The 20,273-nt window shown below is 47.2% G+C and overlaps 7 protein-coding genes across 7 annotated transcripts; 6 read left to right on the top strand and 1 right to left on the bottom strand.

Annotated features, from left to right (window-relative positions):
• The first annotated feature begins 3,195 nt into the window (after positions 1-3,195).
• Positions 3,196-3,567, top strand: P153DRAFT_47964 (uncharacterized protein). Its single transcript, XM_033673225.1, has one exon. The coding sequence runs from the start codon at positions 3,307-3,309 to the stop codon at positions 3,529-3,531; it is 225 nt and encodes a 74-aa protein (XP_033522475.1). The 5' UTR covers positions 3,196-3,306; the 3' UTR covers positions 3,532-3,567.
• A 1,888-nt stretch (positions 3,568-5,455) lies between these two features.
• On the top strand, positions 5,456-6,528 carry P153DRAFT_358217 (putative opsin-like protein; the record flags this gene model as incomplete). Its single annotated transcript, XM_033666780.1, has 3 exons — positions 5,456-5,495; positions 5,595-6,059; positions 6,110-6,528. 3 exons carry the CDS (start codon positions 5,456-5,458, stop codon positions 6,526-6,528), a joined length of 924 nt encoding a protein of 307 aa, XP_033522474.1.
• A 589-nt stretch (positions 6,529-7,117) lies between these two features.
• On the top strand, positions 7,118-9,825 carry P153DRAFT_47916 (HET-domain-containing protein). The gene is made up of 2 exons (XM_033673224.1): positions 7,118-7,712; positions 7,760-9,825. The coding sequence occupies exons 1-2, from the start codon at positions 7,349-7,351 to the stop codon at positions 9,397-9,399; spliced, it is 2,004 nt and encodes a 667-aa protein (XP_033522473.1). The 5' UTR covers positions 7,118-7,348; the 3' UTR covers positions 9,400-9,825.
• Positions 9,826-9,841: 16 nt separating this feature from the next.
• On the top strand, positions 9,842-10,816 carry P153DRAFT_343229 (uncharacterized protein). The gene is made up of 2 exons (XM_033665996.1): positions 9,842-10,072; positions 10,124-10,816. Exons 1-2 carry the CDS (start codon positions 10,000-10,002, stop codon positions 10,615-10,617), a joined length of 567 nt encoding a protein of 188 aa, XP_033522472.1. The 5' UTR covers positions 9,842-9,999; the 3' UTR covers positions 10,618-10,816.
• A 178-nt stretch (positions 10,817-10,994) lies between these two features.
• On the top strand, positions 10,995-12,178 carry P153DRAFT_397954 (mitochondrial F1F0-ATP synthase-like protein g subunit). The gene is made up of 3 exons (XM_033671601.1): positions 10,995-11,381; positions 11,577-11,661; positions 11,717-12,178. Exons 1-3 carry the CDS (start codon positions 11,033-11,035, stop codon positions 11,973-11,975), a joined length of 693 nt encoding a protein of 230 aa, XP_033522471.1. The 5' UTR covers positions 10,995-11,032; the 3' UTR covers positions 11,976-12,178.
• Positions 12,179-12,348: 170 nt separating this feature from the next.
• On the top strand, positions 12,349-14,666 carry P153DRAFT_432479 (P-loop containing nucleoside triphosphate hydrolase protein; the record flags this gene model as incomplete). Its single annotated transcript, XM_033672972.1, has 1 exon — positions 12,349-14,666. Exon 1 carries the CDS (start codon positions 12,411-12,413, stop codon positions 14,664-14,666), a length of 2,256 nt encoding a protein of 751 aa, XP_033522470.1. The 5' UTR covers positions 12,349-12,410.
• Positions 14,667-15,153: 487 nt separating this feature from the next.
• P153DRAFT_358212 (uncharacterized protein) lies at positions 15,154-15,889 on the bottom strand (the record flags this gene model as incomplete). The annotated part of the gene is made up of 3 exons (XM_033666779.1): positions 15,154-15,350; positions 15,520-15,792; positions 15,862-15,889. The coding sequence occupies 3 exons, from the start codon at positions 15,887-15,889 to the stop codon at positions 15,154-15,156; spliced, it is 498 nt and encodes a 165-aa protein (XP_033522469.1).
• Positions 15,890-20,273: the final 4,384 nt, after the last annotated feature.

Below are 20,273 nucleotides of genomic sequence, written 5' to 3'. Positions count from 1 at the left end.
CTTATATTATCTAGTAGTTATTCTATAAAGAGTAACTAAATTCTATTAGTATTATTTGCCTACTATTTAAACTTACCTATTAAGAAGTAGATCTTTAGATCTGCCTCTTACAGCTAAGAGTACTCTAGTATAAGGTTATAACCTGTAAAGTTTACTACCTAGAATATCTAAAGGTCTACTTCTTTAGTAGTTCCTCTTATATTACTATATAAAAGTATAAGTTTATATAGTTTAAGAATATTTAAATAGTTACTATTAATAAAGCTTACTACTAGCTTCTAATAAAATAGACTATAAAGGAGATTCCTCTTCTTAACTATACGTTAGTTAATAATATTAATCTCTACGCCTAAGTTATATAGTGCGTAAAGGAGTATTATAGACCTGTTAGACCCTTATAGGATTATAGTAACTTTAATATAGGTTTATTTCTCTTTTAACTCTAGCCTTAGCTATAATTAGGAAAGATTTATAATTAGAGCTTCTCTTTTTTTAGGCCTTAGCTCTTTAAGTCTTAGGGTTAGTTAGTATTAGTTTTCTAATTTAGTTTCTGCTAACTCTTTTCTTTATTATCTTAATTATTACTAGTATTTACTACTTACCTACTGCTCTAGTTCTAGGCCTAGGGTAGGGCGCTAGTAAATTAGTCCTAGTACTATCTTAAGAGTTTAGAGTTATGTCTTTTCTTATAGCTACCTTAAGTTAGGGAGGTAGCTATTTATTTAGGCTTTATAGAGTCTAATAGTTTTAACTTTATCTTTATATCTATAGTAGTCTCTGCGTTACAGAGAGCCTGCTTAAACTCTAACTATTTAGTAATAGTCTTTAATACTCTATTATACTAAATCTCTTATTAGTAAGCCTTAGAGGCCTTTACCTATACTAAGGAGATTTTTAACTTATTATCTATACTGCTATCTATAAGCTTAAAGAAGCTTTAATAGAGTAGAGATTTCCTATAGTTTAGGTATAGTAAGAATATATTAACTAAGTTATTAGTATACTACTTAAAGTTCTAAAACTTTAAGTAGTTTTTATACTATGTAAGGACTAGGTTTTATACTAGCTTCTACTTTTTTGTGTAGATATTAGCCTAGGTATAGATTACCTCCTTATTAATCTTTTATTAGATTAATTCTTAGTGTACTCTATATTAGATAGTACCTATTACCTAGTAAGTTCTAGTTATAGAGTCTTTTAGTACCTAGGTATACTTAAATACTGTATTTATATCCTTAACCTACTAATCTACTTATTAGGGGGTAGGAACGTAGGATTCTATACCTAATTTAGGCTTAGGGTTTACTATATTAAGTACCCTAATTAGCCTTTCTACTGTATTAGATACTAACTAGAAAGGCTCTACTAAGGTAGTAGAGTATTCTAGGCCTAAGTACTGTAAGGTAACTTAAAGGTATCTTTTTAGAATTATAATATATTCTAGGCTAGCGCCTTAAAGTTATTCTTTTAGGAGTTTATCTAAGATTAATTAAATATACTACTTACTACTTAGTAGGGCTGCTTACGTATAGACTCTTAGGAGTAATTCCTAAGGAGGTTATAAAATGCTAAACTAGTAGATTACTTCTAGAACTCTATTAATACTACTTTCTAGCTATATTCTAAGGAGAAGTGTATAGCTTATTTCCTTAATTAAGGGTTATTCTAAGGGGCTTTTATATATTTCCTTAAGCAGCTAGTTCTTTATTAGGAAGTAAGTTACTTCCTATTTAGAGGTTTCTTCTTCTTTATCTAGGCTCTCTATATCTTTAATATAGGTAGCTAGGCCTTACTCTAGGGCTAGGTTACTTTTAGTCCTAGATAAGAATACTATTAGGCCCTTCTTAGGTATAATATTTTATTCTCTTTAAGGAGGTATTATTTTTCTATTAAAGAAAATAGCTTCTATTTATCTTAAATTAACTACTCTTTCTAAGGAGGAGTATAAAGGATTTAAATTATAAGAGCACTGTAAATAGGTAATTAAGATATAAGATAAATAAGTATTTATTAAGAGATTAGACAAATTCTTAGGGTATAAGCCCTAGAGATTTATAAGTACTATATACTAGAGCTCTAAGGGCCTTGCGCCCTTAGCCTAGAGGTCTACTAAAGGTAGGCTAATAGGAGCTTAGATAGAAATACCTATAACAGTACATCCTCTAACTAAATAGCTTTATAGTATTATAGTCTTCTAAGCAGTAATTATACGTTACTAAATCTATATATAAAGCTAAATATATAGCTTACTTATACGCTACTACCTATTTTCTATAGATTAAATACGCTATCTAAGAACTCTGTAGTAGTATTCTGCTTTATATTCTATAGCTTAACTACTGCTTTACCCTAATTACTAATAGTTAGCTAGCTATTGCTCTTATAAAGAATTATTAAATTAATGTTTACTTAAAGTATATTAGTATACATTTCTACTTTATAAGAAAGAGATATCTAGTAGAGGACTTTAATATTTAGTATATTGCCTCTATATCTAACTTAGTAGATGTTTATACTAAGGCATTACCTAGACTAGCTCTAGCAGGGTTTATTTATAAATTAAGTATAGTAGACTCTGTAAAATAAATATTTTATTACTATAATCTAGCCTAAGGAAAGGGGACTGTTGGTAGGGGCGATTCCCTAGTCTGCATCACTAGTTTAGGACTAGCGCGCAAGCTATAGAGCTCGCGCCTCCTCTATAGTAAATCCACAACTCTTACACCACACATACTACGTTTTACAACGATTTAGCTTCGTACAGAAAGGAAGCGAGCGCGCTTCGAGCGGGAGAAACCAAGGATATAATCAACATAGTTGCTGTTCTCCAAAACCTGATGTCACTCCCTAACGAGGAAGCCGCTAGAGTAGCAGCGTTCTCGTACTTGTTGCAGGTGGAGACGTGAATGATAGAGGATCTTGCACATCTAGCCGCGTGGGAGAAACTAACGGATGAGGAGTGGTGGTTTCTTGAAGCTGTTTTCCTCTCAGCATCTGGCAATGTCTTTTTATGTATGACGAGCTCGCGGTATGGAGGGGAGCAGCAAGGCTTATTCAGTCAAGGGCGATATAGCGGAGTTTAGATTTGCTTATCTGCGTGAGAGTGCACTGCTCCGGAAGAAAGTTACGCAACGGCATAGGTCAATGAAATCAAGAGTATGAACAGTGGCGAGGGTGTGGATTTGATAATCGACTTCATCGGCGGTTCGTCTTTTTCGTCATTGCTCGAGTTGGCAGCACGGGATGGGAAGATTGTAAACTTCGGGCTGTTGAGAGGGGAAGGCAGTGAATATCAGTCCGTTTGTTATGAAGAGGCTGCGATACGAAGGGAGTACGCTAAGGAGCCGAGATGTTGAATATCAGGCAAGAGTGCGAAAATTGTTTGAGAAGAACACGCTCCCGCGGTTGCTAGATGGGACGTTGACGCATTATTTGGAAAGGGTGTTCAGGTGGGAGGACGTGGTTGAAGCTCATGGCCTCATGGAAAGCAACGCAACAATGGGGAAGATCGTTTGTGTCATCAACTGGTAGCGTACACATATTGTTGCACTGAATGTCTTAGTTACGGTCTCTGCGTTTCGCAAGTTATTAGCGGCTTAGTTATGTTTGATTAAGGGATCACTCGACAAATGCCATCACTAGATAAGATCTCATGATGCACTCTACCGTGATTCTAAACAGAAAGTCACATAGGAATCGTCTTTATGGTGGACTTTGGCAATCCGCTTTTAATTATTTTACTCAGAAACATGACAGTAATCATGTAATCATACAAGCCCTTGCTTCAAAGATTCATCAGAACAAGCCTTTGTAGAAGCCAATCTAACCTCAATACCGTGAATGTGACATCTAACATGTCATTGTTCCAGAAATGCAATACATTCTCGAATTGTCCTGCTAGCTCAGGTGTTCGACGTCTGGGACTGACCCACAACAAAGCGTTCAGACCATACGACGAGCACACCTTTATGCGCGAAAAAGCTCAAAGCGAAGGATTTGTCCTCTATCCTTCCAACTACCAGGTTGATAAAGCCTGTAAAACTCTTATTGATGGATGGTCAGACTAAGTGAAAGACACCTTTTTCGCAAGCACAAGAATTTCGGCCTGTCCAGAATCACTAAACTTCACGGTCAAGGAGGATCAATCCACTCTATATGGTGCGAGTGTCGAGAAAGTCCCGGCACTGTTCACAGTGCGGATATTATCAGACATTTGTAGGGCAGTAGAAGGTTCAGGAAATTGGTGTGCTTTTCTCGAATGAATCTTGCATACGATTCAACGCGCGATCGCTCAATGGATGCGCCAGATACTTGTCGCTTCCGCAAATAGAAGCCTTTGAGTTCATGTTCAACCTCGCGTTCCAACTCTTATGGAGGCTACCTACGTCAACATCGTTCGCGTTATACCGAAACCGGTACCAAACATCCACAGGGATTGAGAGGAAGAGTAAGAGGAAGAAGAAGACGTAGGCAAAGACGAGGATATCTCTTTTGGGGCTTCTTGGAGCTCCAAAGCTACGAATAAGTCAATTGCTCTTGGATCTTATAAAGCCCGGATCCTAGTTCTTTCAGTACGTTTTCGTTGGTCAGTGCCTTCCCCTTGCAAGGCAATTTGTAAGAGATTACACGATACCCTGCCCTACCCAACCTGATGCTCACCACACTTGAGCTCAAGCTATCTTATTGGCTAGGCGTGTATAGATAAGTACTCACCTCAGGTATCGGCAGTGATCACCGTCGCTTGCGGACATAAAGGAGGTGCGCTGGAATCTCAATTCCATACACTATTGGCTGCTCGGTAATGCGTACCGAAGGAAATTTGGTCCATTATTTTTTAACCCGGTACTCAGTCTACCACGTCACCCAATTCGCGTAAGCTTATGCATTGGAAACTTCCGAAAGAGTTTATGATGTAACATCCAGGTAAATCAAGCTTTTAACTGCTCAACGCCTTCCGGCTTGTCAAAGCTTGATATTAGAGAACCTTGGCTATACATGTTAATCTGGTGGATTTGTGGGAACCAGATAGGATTGAGGCCTCTTAAGCTGCTGGATAAGTTGGATGTGAGTTGTTCGTTGAGATACAGTAACAAAACGTTGAATAAAGAGGACACCGGCGAATTAATGGTGATGTTCCAAGCAACTTCGTTGCGGTTTTCCATGTCTCTTTAATTTCCGATGCTGAGATGATCTTCAACGTTGATCGCGAAACAAACTGCGCTAAGGAATAAAGATTTCGTCATGACTGAAATCCTTCAAATATTTGATCGTTACCAATCATATCAACAAGGAGCGAACGTGATGATGAGAGAATGATCTCAAAGTTTCATATGCTTGTAATGAATATGGAGACATGGAGTCTGTATATAGTCTACTCGACGCTCAATGCTTGGGGAAGCACGATCAAATTGTCTTGTTCACTGGACTTTTATCACGGGTCTGATATCTGAGCAAGATGGCTCTTCAATCACGAAACAATGCTCTTAAACAGAATGGTACGCTTTCCTCCGACTCATATGATTCCCTCCCCTCCCCCTCCACGCGCACGTAGACATACACTCAAACACGCTCTTTCTCCTGACTTCTTCGTACAGGAAACTACAGAAATGGCGCCACCGCCGATATTGCCATCACAGTGCGCGGCTCCGATTTCTATTTCGCCATCAGCGCTGCCATGGCCGTCGCAGCTATAACCTTCCTCGGTCTCGGACTGCGCAAACCTTGCCGGGCACGCGTATTTCACTACATTACCTCTGGCGTTGTTTGGGCTGCCGCCATTTCATACTTCTCCATGGGCGCAAACCTGGGCTTTACGCCCACCACCGTTGAGTATCATCGCTCTAATCCTCGAGTTTCTGGTGACTACCGCGCAATCTTCTACGTGCGGTACATTGATTGGTTCATCACAACACCGCTGCTGTTACTGGATCTGCTTTTGACGGCCGGGATGCCGTGGCCTACGATTCTATGGGTGATTCTTGTGGACTGGATCATGATCATCACGGGTCTTGTAGGTGCGCTGGTAGAGTCGAGCTACAAGTGGGGTTACTTTACTTTTGGTAAGTCCTCGATGAGAACTGGGAAAGTGTAACACACTCACTGTAAACAGGTTGCGCAGCGCTCGTTTACATCATTTACCAACTTGTATGGGAGGCCCGGATCCACGCACGTGCGCTCGGTGACGACGTATCCAAGTGCTTCCTCTACTGTGGCTCACTTACAGCCTTTCTCTGGATCATGTACCCGATCGCCTGGGGCTTGTGCGAAGGTGGCAACGTTATCTCACCCGATGCCGAGGCCGTCTTCTACGGCGTTCTTGATTTCCTGGCCAAGCCCGTTTTCGGCGCGCTGCTGATCTGGGGCCACAGAAACATTGACCCTGCAAGATTGGGCATGGATATCAGGGACTATCATACTGACCCAATTGAGGACGGGTTTATCGACAAGAATAAGGCCCCGACCGGTATGTCCACAGGCGTTCAGAGAAGTGGGGTTGCACCTATGGGTGAAACCACGACGGGAGTTTAAGGTTAACGAACTTATGTTGTTCATGTCGGCAGTCTCAATGCTCAATCGTTGTCTGAGGACGAAAGGAATAATGAGGAGGGGTTCCATCGTGGTCATATCATATTTGTCGGTGTAAGGGTTTTAATCTTAATAATTTCTAAATCAACTGTCAGTTTGGCCTGTACTCATGTACCAGCGGTCGCATTTGCCTTGGGCATTTTTGGGAGTAATGAAGAGAAAATAAAACGAACCTAGAGGCTTGAAGTTGCTGGTAAAGAGACATTGGGTTCTTCCCTTCGTGACCATGTTATGTCCGAGTGTTTTTATCAACTTTCTGGTACGTCATAATGTCGCCGATCATCAACAGAGCGGTGTAGAAGAGACATCTCACAATTCTTCATCCCGGTGCTTACTGGTGAACGAATATACGGATGACAGCAACGGAAATACATCACAACGAGTATTTGCAAGTTCGCGAGTGTGCAAGAGGTACTGCATACACTTAGTGCGGAATTTTGAAAGACAGCAGAGTGGCAAACATCTTCTGATTGGTTGCCAACATGCCAACCCCAGTCCTCCCTTCCTCTCAGCACAGCCCCTCATCCAGTCTTCTAAGCCTACTCTTCTAAGATTTCGACATCAACCTAGTATCCCATAATATCAACGCAGCCTATGCAATGAGTTCTAAATGTTGTTATCAGCAATAATGACCCCCCTTCACCACAGTTCATATCCCTAATCTTCACTCTAAATAGACGTCCGATCAGATCTTGAAAGTTCAGCAAAGTTTCAGTCTCACACACTGTTGAGTTGGCCATCCATTCCCGCGACGTATCCTACGATGGAACTTTCACAAACAGACGTTGTTTGTCGATTTTGCACCGAGATCGATCTCGAAGGACTGCGTGTTTCTCATACGACTATCAGTGCCTTGCTAGCCTCTGCCAAAAAAGGATGTCCCGGCTGCAAATTCTTTCTGGATGTTTACCAACGGGACCTCGACGATATATGCAGTAACAATGAAATCACGCCTCCGTTCCAGGCTGCAGAACATCTCAGCTCGCACGCCAAACTGTTTCCAGAAGAAGAGATCTCAATCAAACGAATGAAGAAGAATGAAGTGATGATGGATTTTCCTACCATTGTTGTTCAGGACCAGTACTACCTTCCTTCCTGGTTGGAGTTTGGACTGAGCAGTACTCTCGGTAGGGTGCTTACATCAAACCGATTTTTCGTTACTAACTTCCACTAGATTCTCACCCTATTCGAATCGATGGAGAGATCGAGACAAACAACCGTCAGGGTGAAGAACTTGTGAGGCCCATATCCTCGCACTCGGGAGATGATGCGTGCCTCGATTTGGCAAAGTCATGGCTCGAACAGTGCACACACCAACACGGTGGGTTATGCGCTTCACTCGCTGACTCTCCACTGCCTACAAGACTTATATATATCCCAAGGGCTGTATCTGAATCCTTACGTCTATGTAATACAGAGGAAAGCAAGGGATCTTACGTGGCATTAAGTTACTGTTGGGGCCAAGGCAATACCTTTCAAACCACAAGATCGACACTTAAGGAGAGGCTCGCGGGATTTAACATCGAGTTATTGCCTAGGACGCTCCGTGATGCTGTCTATATTGCTCGATTTATGGGCTTTGAGTGGATATGGATTGATGCCCTCTGCATTATACAAGGAGACGCCGAAGACTGGGGTCGTCATTCTGCTCTTATGGGTGCGGTCTATGGAAATGCAGCCTTCACCATATCAGCTAATAATGCGGCTGACGCTGGACATGGAATATTCGGTCCTCGGAAAATACTGTCCTGTAGCATTTTCGGAGAACGACACGATCGTTGCCTGTGGACTACAGGACGATCCTTCAATACCATAATGTCACTGCCACTTCACACACGTGGTTGGGCATTCCAAGAGCGAATGTTGTCTCCGCGTACTCTCCATATCTTGGGAGATCAAATCGCATGGGAGTGCAGCACAGACATCTACCGAGAAGGTCTCCACAAAAGCGTGCCGTACTGGGAACGCGACTCCAAGAGACACCAATATGCAGATATGTTGAAAGACATAACAAAGTCATACAATAACAGTCCTTCGGGTTTAAACAAGCGGATCAGAATGTGGAACAACATAGTAGAGGAACTCTCCAACCGAAATTTCACATTCGAAAGCGATAGACTGTCTAGTATCTCTAGTATTGCTTCGAGCCTAGAAGTCCCAGAGTTAGGTCACTATCTGGCCGGTGTATGGGAACATGACCCGTTCATGTCCATGTGTTGGATCCCAAGTACCAACTCATCCTGGAACCAAACCCATGCGACGCCGTCGTGGAGCTGGGCCTGGGTAAGTGATCGATTAGACATGCCTCTCAGCCCGAATTCGAGGGGCAGTCCAGATTTCACCGATTCGATTGATTGGAATGCTGAATTTGGCCCTATACTACTGGACTTCCACGTGACACCTCGAGGACCAGATCCCAAAGGCCAAGTGATGGATGGAAGCTACCTTGTCATAGATGGAAGTTGTCAAACGATACGTGTCAAAGAGCTCTATGACCCTTCACGATCGTATGGCGGCCCGGATACTACCTTGATATACATCGATGGGAATAAAATGGTCGACGAGGACAAGGATCTGGTTGTTTGTTTTGATGGTGATCCTGGCAACGATTCTGAGCTGAACGATAAAGACGCCTGGAGTACATACTTGTGCGTGCAGATGAAGAGAGAGAGCGAGTGTGACTCATGGGTTTATGCTTTAGTACTGCGACGTATTGATGGTATGGAAGAAGCGTATACACGAGCGGGACTGTGCGAGTTCAAATCTTACATTCATGATAGTGGATGGGAGAGGAAAGTGCTGAAACTGTACTGAAAAGTGCTGTGCAAATATAGACTCTACACATCAAGGCCGCATTAAGCATGATCTGATGCTATCAAGTCTTAGCGGCATCAACCTTGCCGTTGACTTTTTCAACTCTCAATCAACGACCCGTTGAGTATATTTCAGGTCTTCACGGATTTTCAGGTACACCCCTCGCCCGTGATTCGGCCACCTTCCATATGAGACACTGATTCGCATGCGTGCTGAGTGTGATCTCAGTGCTGATGATTGCAAAAACCGTCTGATGCTGATTTGCTGGATAGGTAAGTTGAGCTGAGAGCTCAGAGTGGAAAGTAGTTGATGGAAGGGATCGGCAATGCAGGGTCTCCGAACCTCCGTTTATGACGGAGTTGGATGTTCACTACTTACAATGTTTCGAAACTCAAGCTGTTTGAGCTAATAAAAGCATGTCTGACGTCTCCCAGATTAGGTTCGTGTGTGTTCTTTAAGACGAAGTGAATCGATCAGCGCGGTTCCAACCACCGTCGGAGAAGGTGCACGAGAGACCTACATGAATGGTAGCTGCTTCCAAATACAGACAACACTCTCCAGAGAACACTTCCACATCAAGACAAACCACCATCCCAAACCATGGCTGATACCTCACGATCGCTCATTTCCACTTTGCAGGCCATCGCTCTCATAGCCCCATCTCTATACACAGGTACACGCATCCGTCCAAGTCTCAACACCACTCTCTAACAAACAACCCCAGGACTAACATTCACCTACACCCACGTCGTCATCCCCCCACTCACGACCCACGCCCCGCCAAAACTCCTCGCAAAACAATGGCTACAAGCCTACCAATTCGCGCCCATCATCGTCGCGCCCCTGGTCCTACTCGGCGCATCTAGTAACGCCTTACTCGCATACCTCACCACCTCGTCGCGCTCAAGACCGCTGTATATCGTGGCTGCAGTGGCAATCGCGAGTATCATCCCGTACACAGCGCTGTATATGGAGCCTGGCGTGAATGGGGCGGGGAAGTGGAAGGCGAGGGAGTTGCTGCGTGAGGAGGGCTTTGTGTTGAAGGGGAGGGGACGGGGGACGGATAGGGATACGGCGAGTGAGGGGGCGAAGAGGTGGGCGGAGAGCGTGGATATGAAGACTATTGCGGAGACGTGGGCGAGGACGAATGCGTGGCGGTATGTGGGGACGGGGGTTGCGACTGTTGTGAGTGCGGCTGCTACTATTATGGGGGAGTGAGGGGGTAGGACACTGAAGTGTGAAACCGCAGGAATAGTGTATCTGAGATTGGGAGGGTAGATCGTCTAATACGTTGTGTGCTGTAAGTTGGAACTCTATGGTTGGGTTGTGCGAGGGGATACTCGCGTGTGTGTGTGTAAAGAGAGACTGACTAATACGAATCAAGAACCAAACATTGTCAAGGTGAACAATGAACTCCCCGTTCTCATAGCATAGAGGCAGTATCATCCATGTAATGTAAAAGTACATAAACCATGGCAATGACAGACGGAGAAGGAGAATTGGCATGTTCGGGTGAAGTCGCAGCTCTCCTAATCGTGGGCGCACGGACCTAACCACAGGTTTTTCCGACAGTGTACCTGTGCCAGCGAACCCACCTCTCCACGCACGCCAACACCAACCAATTCACATCACCATGTCTCTCGCTGCATCCCGTGCCGTGCTACGGCAGTCGACCTTTGCCGTCCGCCGCGCTGGCATCCGCAATGCTTCGACAACCTCGGAAACCGCGGGCGCTGCAAAGGACAAGGTAGCGTCAAAGGCCTCGGAAGCGTCTTCCAAGGCATCCGATGTCGCATCCAAGGCCTCGTCCTCGGCCAAGGAGGCGTCATCCACGGTTCAGTCCAAGGCGTCTGAGGGTCTGTCCAAGGTCACAAGCTCGGCGGGCGCGGCCATGAGCAAGGCGGGCGATGCGTTGAACAGCGCGGCGAACTCGGCGGCAAAGGTTGGAGGCAGGACAGGGAGGCTGGTCGGACGCATCCAGGGTGAGTTGCCATCTTTTTAGGGCATGGAGACTGGAATTGAGTGCAGGGGGGTTGAGGGTTGAGGGGAGGCGGGGAGGGACGGGACGGAACCATGGCTTGATATGGCGTGTGTGGGGAGCTTGAGCTTCACGCAAGAGAGATATATAGATGGGGCGACACTATTCGAGTCCATCACGACACTAACTCTCCTCGCAGGCCTCGTCCCCCAAACCATCTACTACTCAAAGGTCGCACTCGAGCTCGGCAGACTCGTCGTCCAGCAACGAAGCATGGCACCACCGTAAGCCTCCCACAAGCACATCCAAAATTACGACACCCGCTAACTCATCTCACAGCTCCATCCAGACAATGCAGAACTACATGCAGCCCGCACTGAACTCTCTCAAGAACCCCAGCGCTCTCCTTAACCGCGCCGCGTCCTCTGGCAACGCGCAACCCGCCAACATGCTCTCCCAGGTCCGCAACATGTCGAGTGCACAATGGACCTCGGTCGGCATTGTCGCTGCTGAGGTGATTGGTTTCTTCTCTATTGGCGAGGCGATTGGCAGGTTCAAGCTTGTCGGGTACAGGGTGGCTGAGCCTGCCCACCACTAGATGCGTCACGTCTAGAGTTCAACCAAAGAAAGGGCGGAAAACTGTAACGACAGACTTGGAGGAATTATGAATGGACGGAGACGCGCGATTCAGGCGGAGAAGGCTGTATGATTGAGACGAGCTGAGCTGGACAAGCGTGCAATTGCGGTGCACGTAGGACGCATGAGCACTACACTGTACTATTGCACACATCTCTGATTTTTAAATTTCTTTGCAACCGTGCATTCACTTACATAGCAATGCACCATTTCGACCCATCATCTAGCCTTTGGGTGACATTGTTGACATGGGTGGAAATGTCGGCGTTTCTTTTCGCCGATCCGGCAACTTTTTTTTGTGAGGCGCAAACTTTGGTGAACCTTTTGCGACACAACACCAACTCGGGTATGACAACGAAGTAGAGACAAATACATTGTACGGCACATACAAGGCACAATGGACGTCTTCAAACTCCTCTCGCGGTCCTCGAAAACGGCGCAAACGAGCTCGGCGCTCAAGCTTCCCTCGAATGGCGCCGTCGCAAATCCACAACTCTTTGGCCACGATGACCATGCAGAGTCGGCGCAAGAATCGAATAAGAGTCGCAAGAGGAAGAGAGGCCAGAACACCGAGTCTGCTACCAATACTTCGACACCACCGACAGCCACCGCCCTGCCCGCAGAGCTGGACTTCTTCGGTGGAGGAGGAGGGAACACAGGTGATGCAGATGGGGTGGAGCTCAAAAAATCTAGAAAGGAAAGAAAGGCCAAGAAGATAGAAGAGTCCGCTACAGAAAACGGTGTAGACGACATCGAAGAGACGCCATACGACGCAGACGAATCCAAGAGGATACTACGCTCGCACAAGCTGAAGATCACCGTACTGGAGGACTTTGCGCCGGTACCAGAGCCTTCCAAGAAAGAGAAAAAGAAGCGGAAGAAGGAGAAAGTTGAGAAGGAGAAGGAGAAGAAAAAGGACTCGAAGAAGCAACTCTACCCACAACCGCTCACGTCGTTTACTCAGTTACGCCCCAGATATGCTATTTCGAGACGGTTGGCGGAGAACATACAAGAGCAGGGGTACAAACTGCCGACAGAGGTCCAGCTAGGTGTGCTGCCACTGCTGTTGGGGAAGAAGAGACGCGCAGAGGAGAACGAGTCTGGGGCTGAGTTTGGAGGAGACATTGATCTCTTGACTGTTGCGCCTACGGGTAGCGGAAAGACGATTGCATTCTTGATACCGATCATCAACGCAATGCTTGCAGGGAACAAAGACACAGATGTGGAGGAGGGTCCCCGCGCTGTTGTTGTCGCGCCGACCAGGGAACTGGCGTCGCAGATTGTTAATGAGGCGAGAAAGCTGGCCAAGGGTACAGGCATCAAGGCTACGCTTATGAGGAAGGGCATGGAAGTTGTTGCGAGGCCAGAAGATGAGATTCTCGACGACGTACCAAATTCGCCTGGAGCTTCCGATGACGATGACAGCGCCTCTGGTTCTGACGTCGAGGAAAAGCCAACTAAGCAGAAGAAGCAGAACCGGAGACGAGCAGAGCTGGTCAAAGCAGCCATCATCGTAGCGACGCCCCTCGCGCTCTTGAATGCTCTGAAACGCAGAGATGGAAGCGTCGCAGCCCTGCCAACTATCCGCCAACTCGTCCTCGACGAAGCAGATGTCCTTCTCGACCCCCTCTTTCGCGAACAAACCCTCGCTCTATGGAACACCTGCACAAACCCTAAACTACGCGTGTGTCTCTGCTCAGCTACCATGGGCTCGAATATTGAAAGCCTCGCCATCTCCACCCTCAACGAGCGCTGGTCGAACCTCTCCACCACAACCACCGCACTCCCCCCACGACCTCCTCTCATCCGCCTGGTCGTCGGCCTGAAAGACACCGCTATCCCCAACATCGCCCACCAACTAACCTACGCCGCAACCGAACAAGGAAAACTGCTCGGTATCCGCCAACTCCTGCACCCTACCTCCGTTTTCAATAACAACACACCCACCCTCCGTCCCCCCTTCCTCGTCTTCACCCAAACCATCCCCCGCGCCATCGCCCTGCACTCCGAACTCCTCTACGACATCCCCCCCGAAGCCGGCGGCTCCTCCCGCATCGCAGTCCTGCACGCAGACCTCTCGTCCTCGGCCCGCGACGCCATCATGACGCGCTTCCGCCGCGGCGAAATCTGGGTCCTCATCACCACCGACCTGCTCGCGCGCGGCGTCGACTTCCGCGGCCTGAACGGCGTCGTCAACTACGACGTGCCCTCCTCGGCCGCCGCGTACGTGCACCGCGTTGGGCGCACGGGGCGCGCGGGTCGCGAAGGTGGTGTGGCAGTCACGTTCTACACGCTGGAAGACATCCCGTATGTTAAATTGATTGCGAATGTGATTCGCGCGAGCGAGCAGTTGCGCGGCGTGAAGGAGGAGGAGGGCAGCGTGAAGCAGTGGCTGCTTGACGCGCTGCCCAATCCGTCGAAGCGGGATAGGAAGACGTTGAAGAAGAGGGGGGTGGAGAGTCGGCGTAGTGGAGTTAAGGGGGAGGAGGCGAAGAAGGGCAGGATTAGCACGAAGAGTGGGTATGTGCGCAAGATGGAGAATAATCGCCGCGGGGCTGTGGAGGGGAGTAAGAGGAGGGAGGCTGAGGCTGGGAAGGGGGCTGGGGGGGAGAGTGGGGGTGAGAGTGGCGCGGAGAGCGGGTTTGAGGGGTAAGGGGTTGGGTTCTAGGTAGTATGTTGTGTTGGAGCAGAAAATTTGGATGTATCCTGAAAATATGGGAGCATGCACAGAGGTGTTTATCAAGTCCATTGAATTGATGCCAAATCAGGTCCAGCTTCCGCTCTCTCCGCCAGTTCAAATCACAGTTCGAGTAATCGTAGCCCGTGAACAGTTCACTCCCAACCTCAAACCTCAAACCTCAAACCTCAAACCTCAAACCTCAAACCTCAAACCTCAAACCGTGCATTCAAACCCCCCGGTGCTACAGTCCTCCCATCTCCATCCGCCAAGTCCTCCCGCATAAGAAACCCCTGCACGCGAAGAACACGCCGTACCAAAGCAGTCCAGAAAGGCACTTTCAAATTACATGAAAACGGAAGCACGGTTGCATGTGAAACTACTATAGTATGTTGAGGTCTGGGGTTTTTTGACCCGTTCATCTAAATCATCGCACACTATCCCACAGCAAGTGGCCGGGAATCTACAACGTTATGATGATGGATGGTTTGGGGCTTGTGCGGTTGTTGGGTGTAGGTGTGTTGTCGACGGGAGAGATGTTTCCCCTCGCACAATCTTCACTTGATTTGAACCAAATGCATGATTCAATATAATGTTGGTTTCCAGCAGTATCTATCTCATGTATAGTTAGTTTGTTTGCAGCTTGCCGTCTTACATGTTCTAGACAGCAGTTACATGTTCTAGACAGCAGTTACATGTTCTAGACAGCAGTTACATGTTCTAGACAGCAAGCTTTTTTTGTTTACCTGCCTATATATAGATAGCCAGGCAGCTCTTGTAGATAGAATATCATCTCATCTGATCATCTCTTTGCTGGTTCAACATATACTTGGGAGCATGTGCTGGAGATATTCCTCATGTAAGTTAAAGGTCAAAGCTTGATATCCAGTTTGCCTTTTGCGCTTGATGATTCCACGTCCCGAGTGAAGATTACGGGGTGCCAGCGTTTCTTGGGGTTCGAACGCGTGGCGCCGTCTGGCGACGACGAGGGGCGGTGCAATTTGGTGTGGTTGGGTATTGGATACTTGGTGCAGATACTGCGGTACTGCAATTGAACGAGTATCTGGGGTAGATATTCTTGATCCTGTGACTATTTTCTTTGCTAATAAGTTAGTTAGTAAGTTGATTAGACGTTTACAAATAACTACAACTACAAGAGCTCTACGCTTACAGCGCTGAGAAATGAAACGAGACGACATCTTCGTCGCAAGCTTGACCATTGGTCAGATAGCTTCAACGCCTCGGAATGCCATGTTTAAGCAGCTAAAAACTGCGTCTCCTGACCAACAATCGATTACACTCCGGGGTCAGAAAATGATTCTCGGCGTTTCTCCACACGCGTGAGCTCATTGGCGTTCCGTGATGGTACCGTAGCAATGTTTTCCTATGCAAAATCCTTGTACGCTGGACGCACCACCGAGTGGTTCTCCGCGTGACCTTCTCCGCGGATGGTGTAGTGAAAGTCATACAGGCTTGAGGACGGCGTGATCAACTCTGCTAACAGCGACAAGAGTGCAGATCTGTAATTTTGGGAAGGCTGCCTCTTGGTGGGGCGCCTCGAGCGGCTTTTATGTCTTTGCAACGGGGGATGCCTGTCATAAAGTAGCCATCAAATGAGGTGGGCTGTGGAACTGCCTTCACTCGTGTTTTCCTGCATGTCCTGTCCATCGCCTTCTAGCCAGAAACGTGTGACGCCGCGCGCAGAAGGCGGATTTTCCTGCGTTCATCGGTGTTGCCGAGGTCGCTAAGTCTCGGGATCTGAGTCTCTTGGATTTGGTCGGTAGATCTGGTACTCCACGTTTACGAGCAACGCGAGCCGGTCCGCGAACCTGTTTTACCGAGGTGAATTGCTTTTTTCGGTAGTCAGATGTCAACCAACACGAGCCGCTCTACCAGTTGCCACTCTTTTTGAGACACGAATGAGGGTGCCAGCGTACGCGAACCTTGTACGACGTCGGCGTGACCATCCCGGCTTTTCGACCAGCGCCTTCAGATCTGCCGTATTCGATGGGGAGTGGTACAGGCATTGCACCACACTGCTGTGAAACATGCTTTTGCGGTTTTTCTTGTTTATGTCGTCGTAAGCCTCCACCGTTGGTAGCAGATGTGTCGAATAATTGGACGAGCGATTTGTGAGCTGGGTGTGACGATTTGCTGCTATGCAACCGGGATTTCTCAGAGCTTCTTCATGTTGAGCAGCATGCCGCAGGATGACAATATCGATGGTATATACCACCGTGCTGAAAGTGAGGCGTAAAGACCTTGACGGTGCGATTAGCCCTCAGAGTTTGAGTAAACAGCCCACTCGCTTGACAGACATTACATTATGCGTGACGACCCACTTTGATTGCCCACTCATTGCCAGTCTCTCTCATTCTACCGTCCGCGGAGTGTTTCGGTTGGTTCGACCGACTCCTAGCGACAACGGTGAAGCGTGCTGTTGAAGTCGTATAGAGCTGGTATCGTCCACCACTAGCCTAGGTTGTTGAAATAGTATATTTTGTGCCAGAGATCGAAAGCTTTGGGGATCGAGAGGCCCAGTGATCATACGGCGGCTTCACTAATTCAAAATCGAAGGACTGCCGCTTGTCGCGGATGAGTGAGTCTCGGAAGCGTACGACTCGACCATCAACCTGTGGGGACCGACCAGCCTTAGCTAATACGAACACACCCCGTACCCATGTCCCGCTTCCAGGGAACCTGGAAGGAACCTGGTAGATGTCGTGCAGCAGCCACCGGATGCAAGTCACACACTGCATTTGGAGACCCTGAATCCAATATGTAAGATGCTGCGGTTACGATAGCGCCATCCCGTACTATGTTAATGCACGTGTGGCTTCTGGGTGTGAGGAATGATACGCGAAAGTAGTGCAACGTGCTGCATATGGCGGATACTTTTACTTTACATTGCTTTGCTTCGCTTCACCTTTGTTGGGTCTGTTTCGATAGATACACATCTCGACTCTGTACGTTTTGAGACTTACTTGGCTTACCGTCCATACGGACCAACATGCACGAAGGAAGAAGTGGGGACTATGAGCCTGCTAGTTGCAATCTTCGGGTAGCTTGATCCTCCATGGGTAGCCGCATTCCAACCAGGCTTAGTAAAAGGTAGGGAACATACCGAAGCTGAGACTCTCCACATTCCTGCGTATGTACAAGCAGTTTTGTGTAATGAAAATTTTGCACATGTAGGGAATCCCTGTTGTGCCATATTTGCACAGGACAAGTTGTCAGCAAAGAGACTTGTCGAACTCTATTTTCACCGGACGCAGAGCTGTCCTTAGCCTTAATGGCATACATATCCGATTCGCCACACTCGTCGCAACAAGAGAGCTTCGATGTTTTGACTAACAATGTACTCGTTCTAGGAGGCGTCTTGACGCAATCAATACAGACCAATTGCGTGTATCCAAATAAGCGAGGAAGTTGCATTGGTGTGGCCCGAGTGCAGACGTAGCTCTTACTTTACTTGGACGCTTTACCACCCAGACGGATATGGAGGTGTGATCAGGATATACGAGGCTTAGAAGCTGCGGTACATGGTAGAATTCGTTTGTCTCGGATTAAGAAGACATTTCGTACGAAGTATTTGTTGAATCAGTTGACGCTGGCATAAGCTTGTGTTTGCAAGCCGTACCTATCATACGCAATGTCTAAGAAACGCTCCAAGTTAGCGTGCGCCATATGCACGACATTCAGGATCGGCCCATGACATGTTCGTCGATCTGGCATCGCCTTTGGTAGGCGGCTTGTTGCGCTTCAAACTCTACTGGAGCTCATGATCACAACGGCTGTTCGTCGGACGTCCTCAACATCACGAGTCTGACTAACGAGAGTCTTCGGCAAAGATGCACCACTTACAGAGTGACGTTCAGCTCTTGGTAGTCAATCATAGGTAAGATCAGCGAAGATTGTACCGCTGCAGGGGAGAAATGGGTAGGTGTATCTTCCTTCCTCTCTTAGTCAAGACCCATGCAGCTAGATCCACACCGTTCGCATGGAGTAAGCAAGACGAGGGAAGCGTCAGCTAACGATGGAAACACTGACACCGGAATCTGCGCTGGTATTCGCTCAGCAACCAGGCGTCCGCCCGTGTCTGCATATGTGGCATACTGGAAGTGACATCCGCGATACCCTCGGAGTATGGCCGAATAACTGTTGCGAATCACGGAACCACGGGAGTTTGTCCCTTTATTGCATGGCATACTGCAAGGCGAGGCACAAGAATACTGTCCTGGTTCATGGCAGACCAAAGAGGAGTCATACATAAACCATCCAGCTTTGGGTGTGGTGGTGTGGTGTCTCACAAGCTGCGAGATGATGGTGTCGTTCCGTGCTCCTCGATATGTGTCATGAACCGTGACGCATTAACACAGCCTGATTACTTGACGCTATTGTTGTGTGGGGAATCACAGGGTTCAATCGTTCAATTTCAAGGTCCCCTAGGCCAACTCGAGTTCGGTGGATAATTGGCTTGACACTAGGAAGAATGCGGACAAACAGTCAAGGATGATCGCATGATACCCTGGCCCCAGTTGCGCGCGTTGCGGCAATGCACTAAGCACTGTCCGAGATGGTGACGGTATGGGAGGGCAAGCGATCGGTGATGGGCTGCTTACTGCATGCGTGGTGGCTGGCGACGGTATTTTGGAATGGGAAGACTCACCTACATGGCGAAACTAGTACTAAAGCAGTAGGGGCAGTCTAGCCCATCGTCATCATCAACGCACTCATTCTCTGTCAAGTATCATCCATGTCAATTACGCTTCTATTTACTCTTTCTACGGAGTCCACCTTAAACCGCTGCAAAGATTATATAAACAAACGGCCTTGGTTACAAAGAGCGGCAAAATCGGCAAAGGCCCCACTTCGCTCTAATCTGGCTAGTTCTGCTGAAGCAATGGTACGAAAGGTCCTCGAACTCATTGCGACTCTTTTGTCTAGTGTGAGAATGAGTGTATGCCCAAACATTGCTTTGAAGCATTCACGATGGGGCTATATTGATGGTAAACAACATGAGTGCAACTGAGCCCAAGAGGGAGCAGACCTCATGATATCTTGTATGTCGTAGTAACAACTCATGTGGCGTGAAATTTACCGAATTTGCCATACCTACACTGACTTGATAATGTTGTATTGGGGAGGGAAAGGTGTGGCAGGATGAGCAGGAACTAGGGGTCTATTGCGCTCAACACCTCTCACAAATGTGCCCTGCAATATTTGTCACATTGCAATTAAGGCATACTGCTCTATGCTAATGTTACTTATCTTGCTCAAATAGTCCACTGTACTATTGAACGACTTGTTCAGCATCTAACCTCTCTTCGTCAATAGGATTGGCTGTCGGGTAAACACGCCGATTTACCAAGAGTCAGAGATTTATGGTAGCGTTTCGTAGGGCCGATATGGGGAGATTGATGAAGCACGTCAATCATTCTCCAAATTATGATGTACATCATCTATTTGTTCAATTCGAGCATTACGCGGTGATGATGACAAGTGCTCAAGGAGTTCAAGAGCTTCGACTTAAACTCGACCTCAGTCAGCTGACCAAATCTAGAATTTGTAGAGGCTAGCAGA

The sequence above is a fragment of the Dothidotthia symphoricarpi genome (genome assembly GCF_010015815.1).
Source record: "Dothidotthia symphoricarpi CBS 119687 unplaced genomic scaffold P153scaffold_13, whole genome shotgun sequence".
Classification (NCBI taxonomy): Eukaryota; Fungi; Ascomycota; class Dothideomycetes; order Pleosporales; family Dothidotthiaceae; genus Dothidotthia; species Dothidotthia symphoricarpi.
This window is presented reverse-complemented; position numbering and strand designations above follow the sequence as displayed.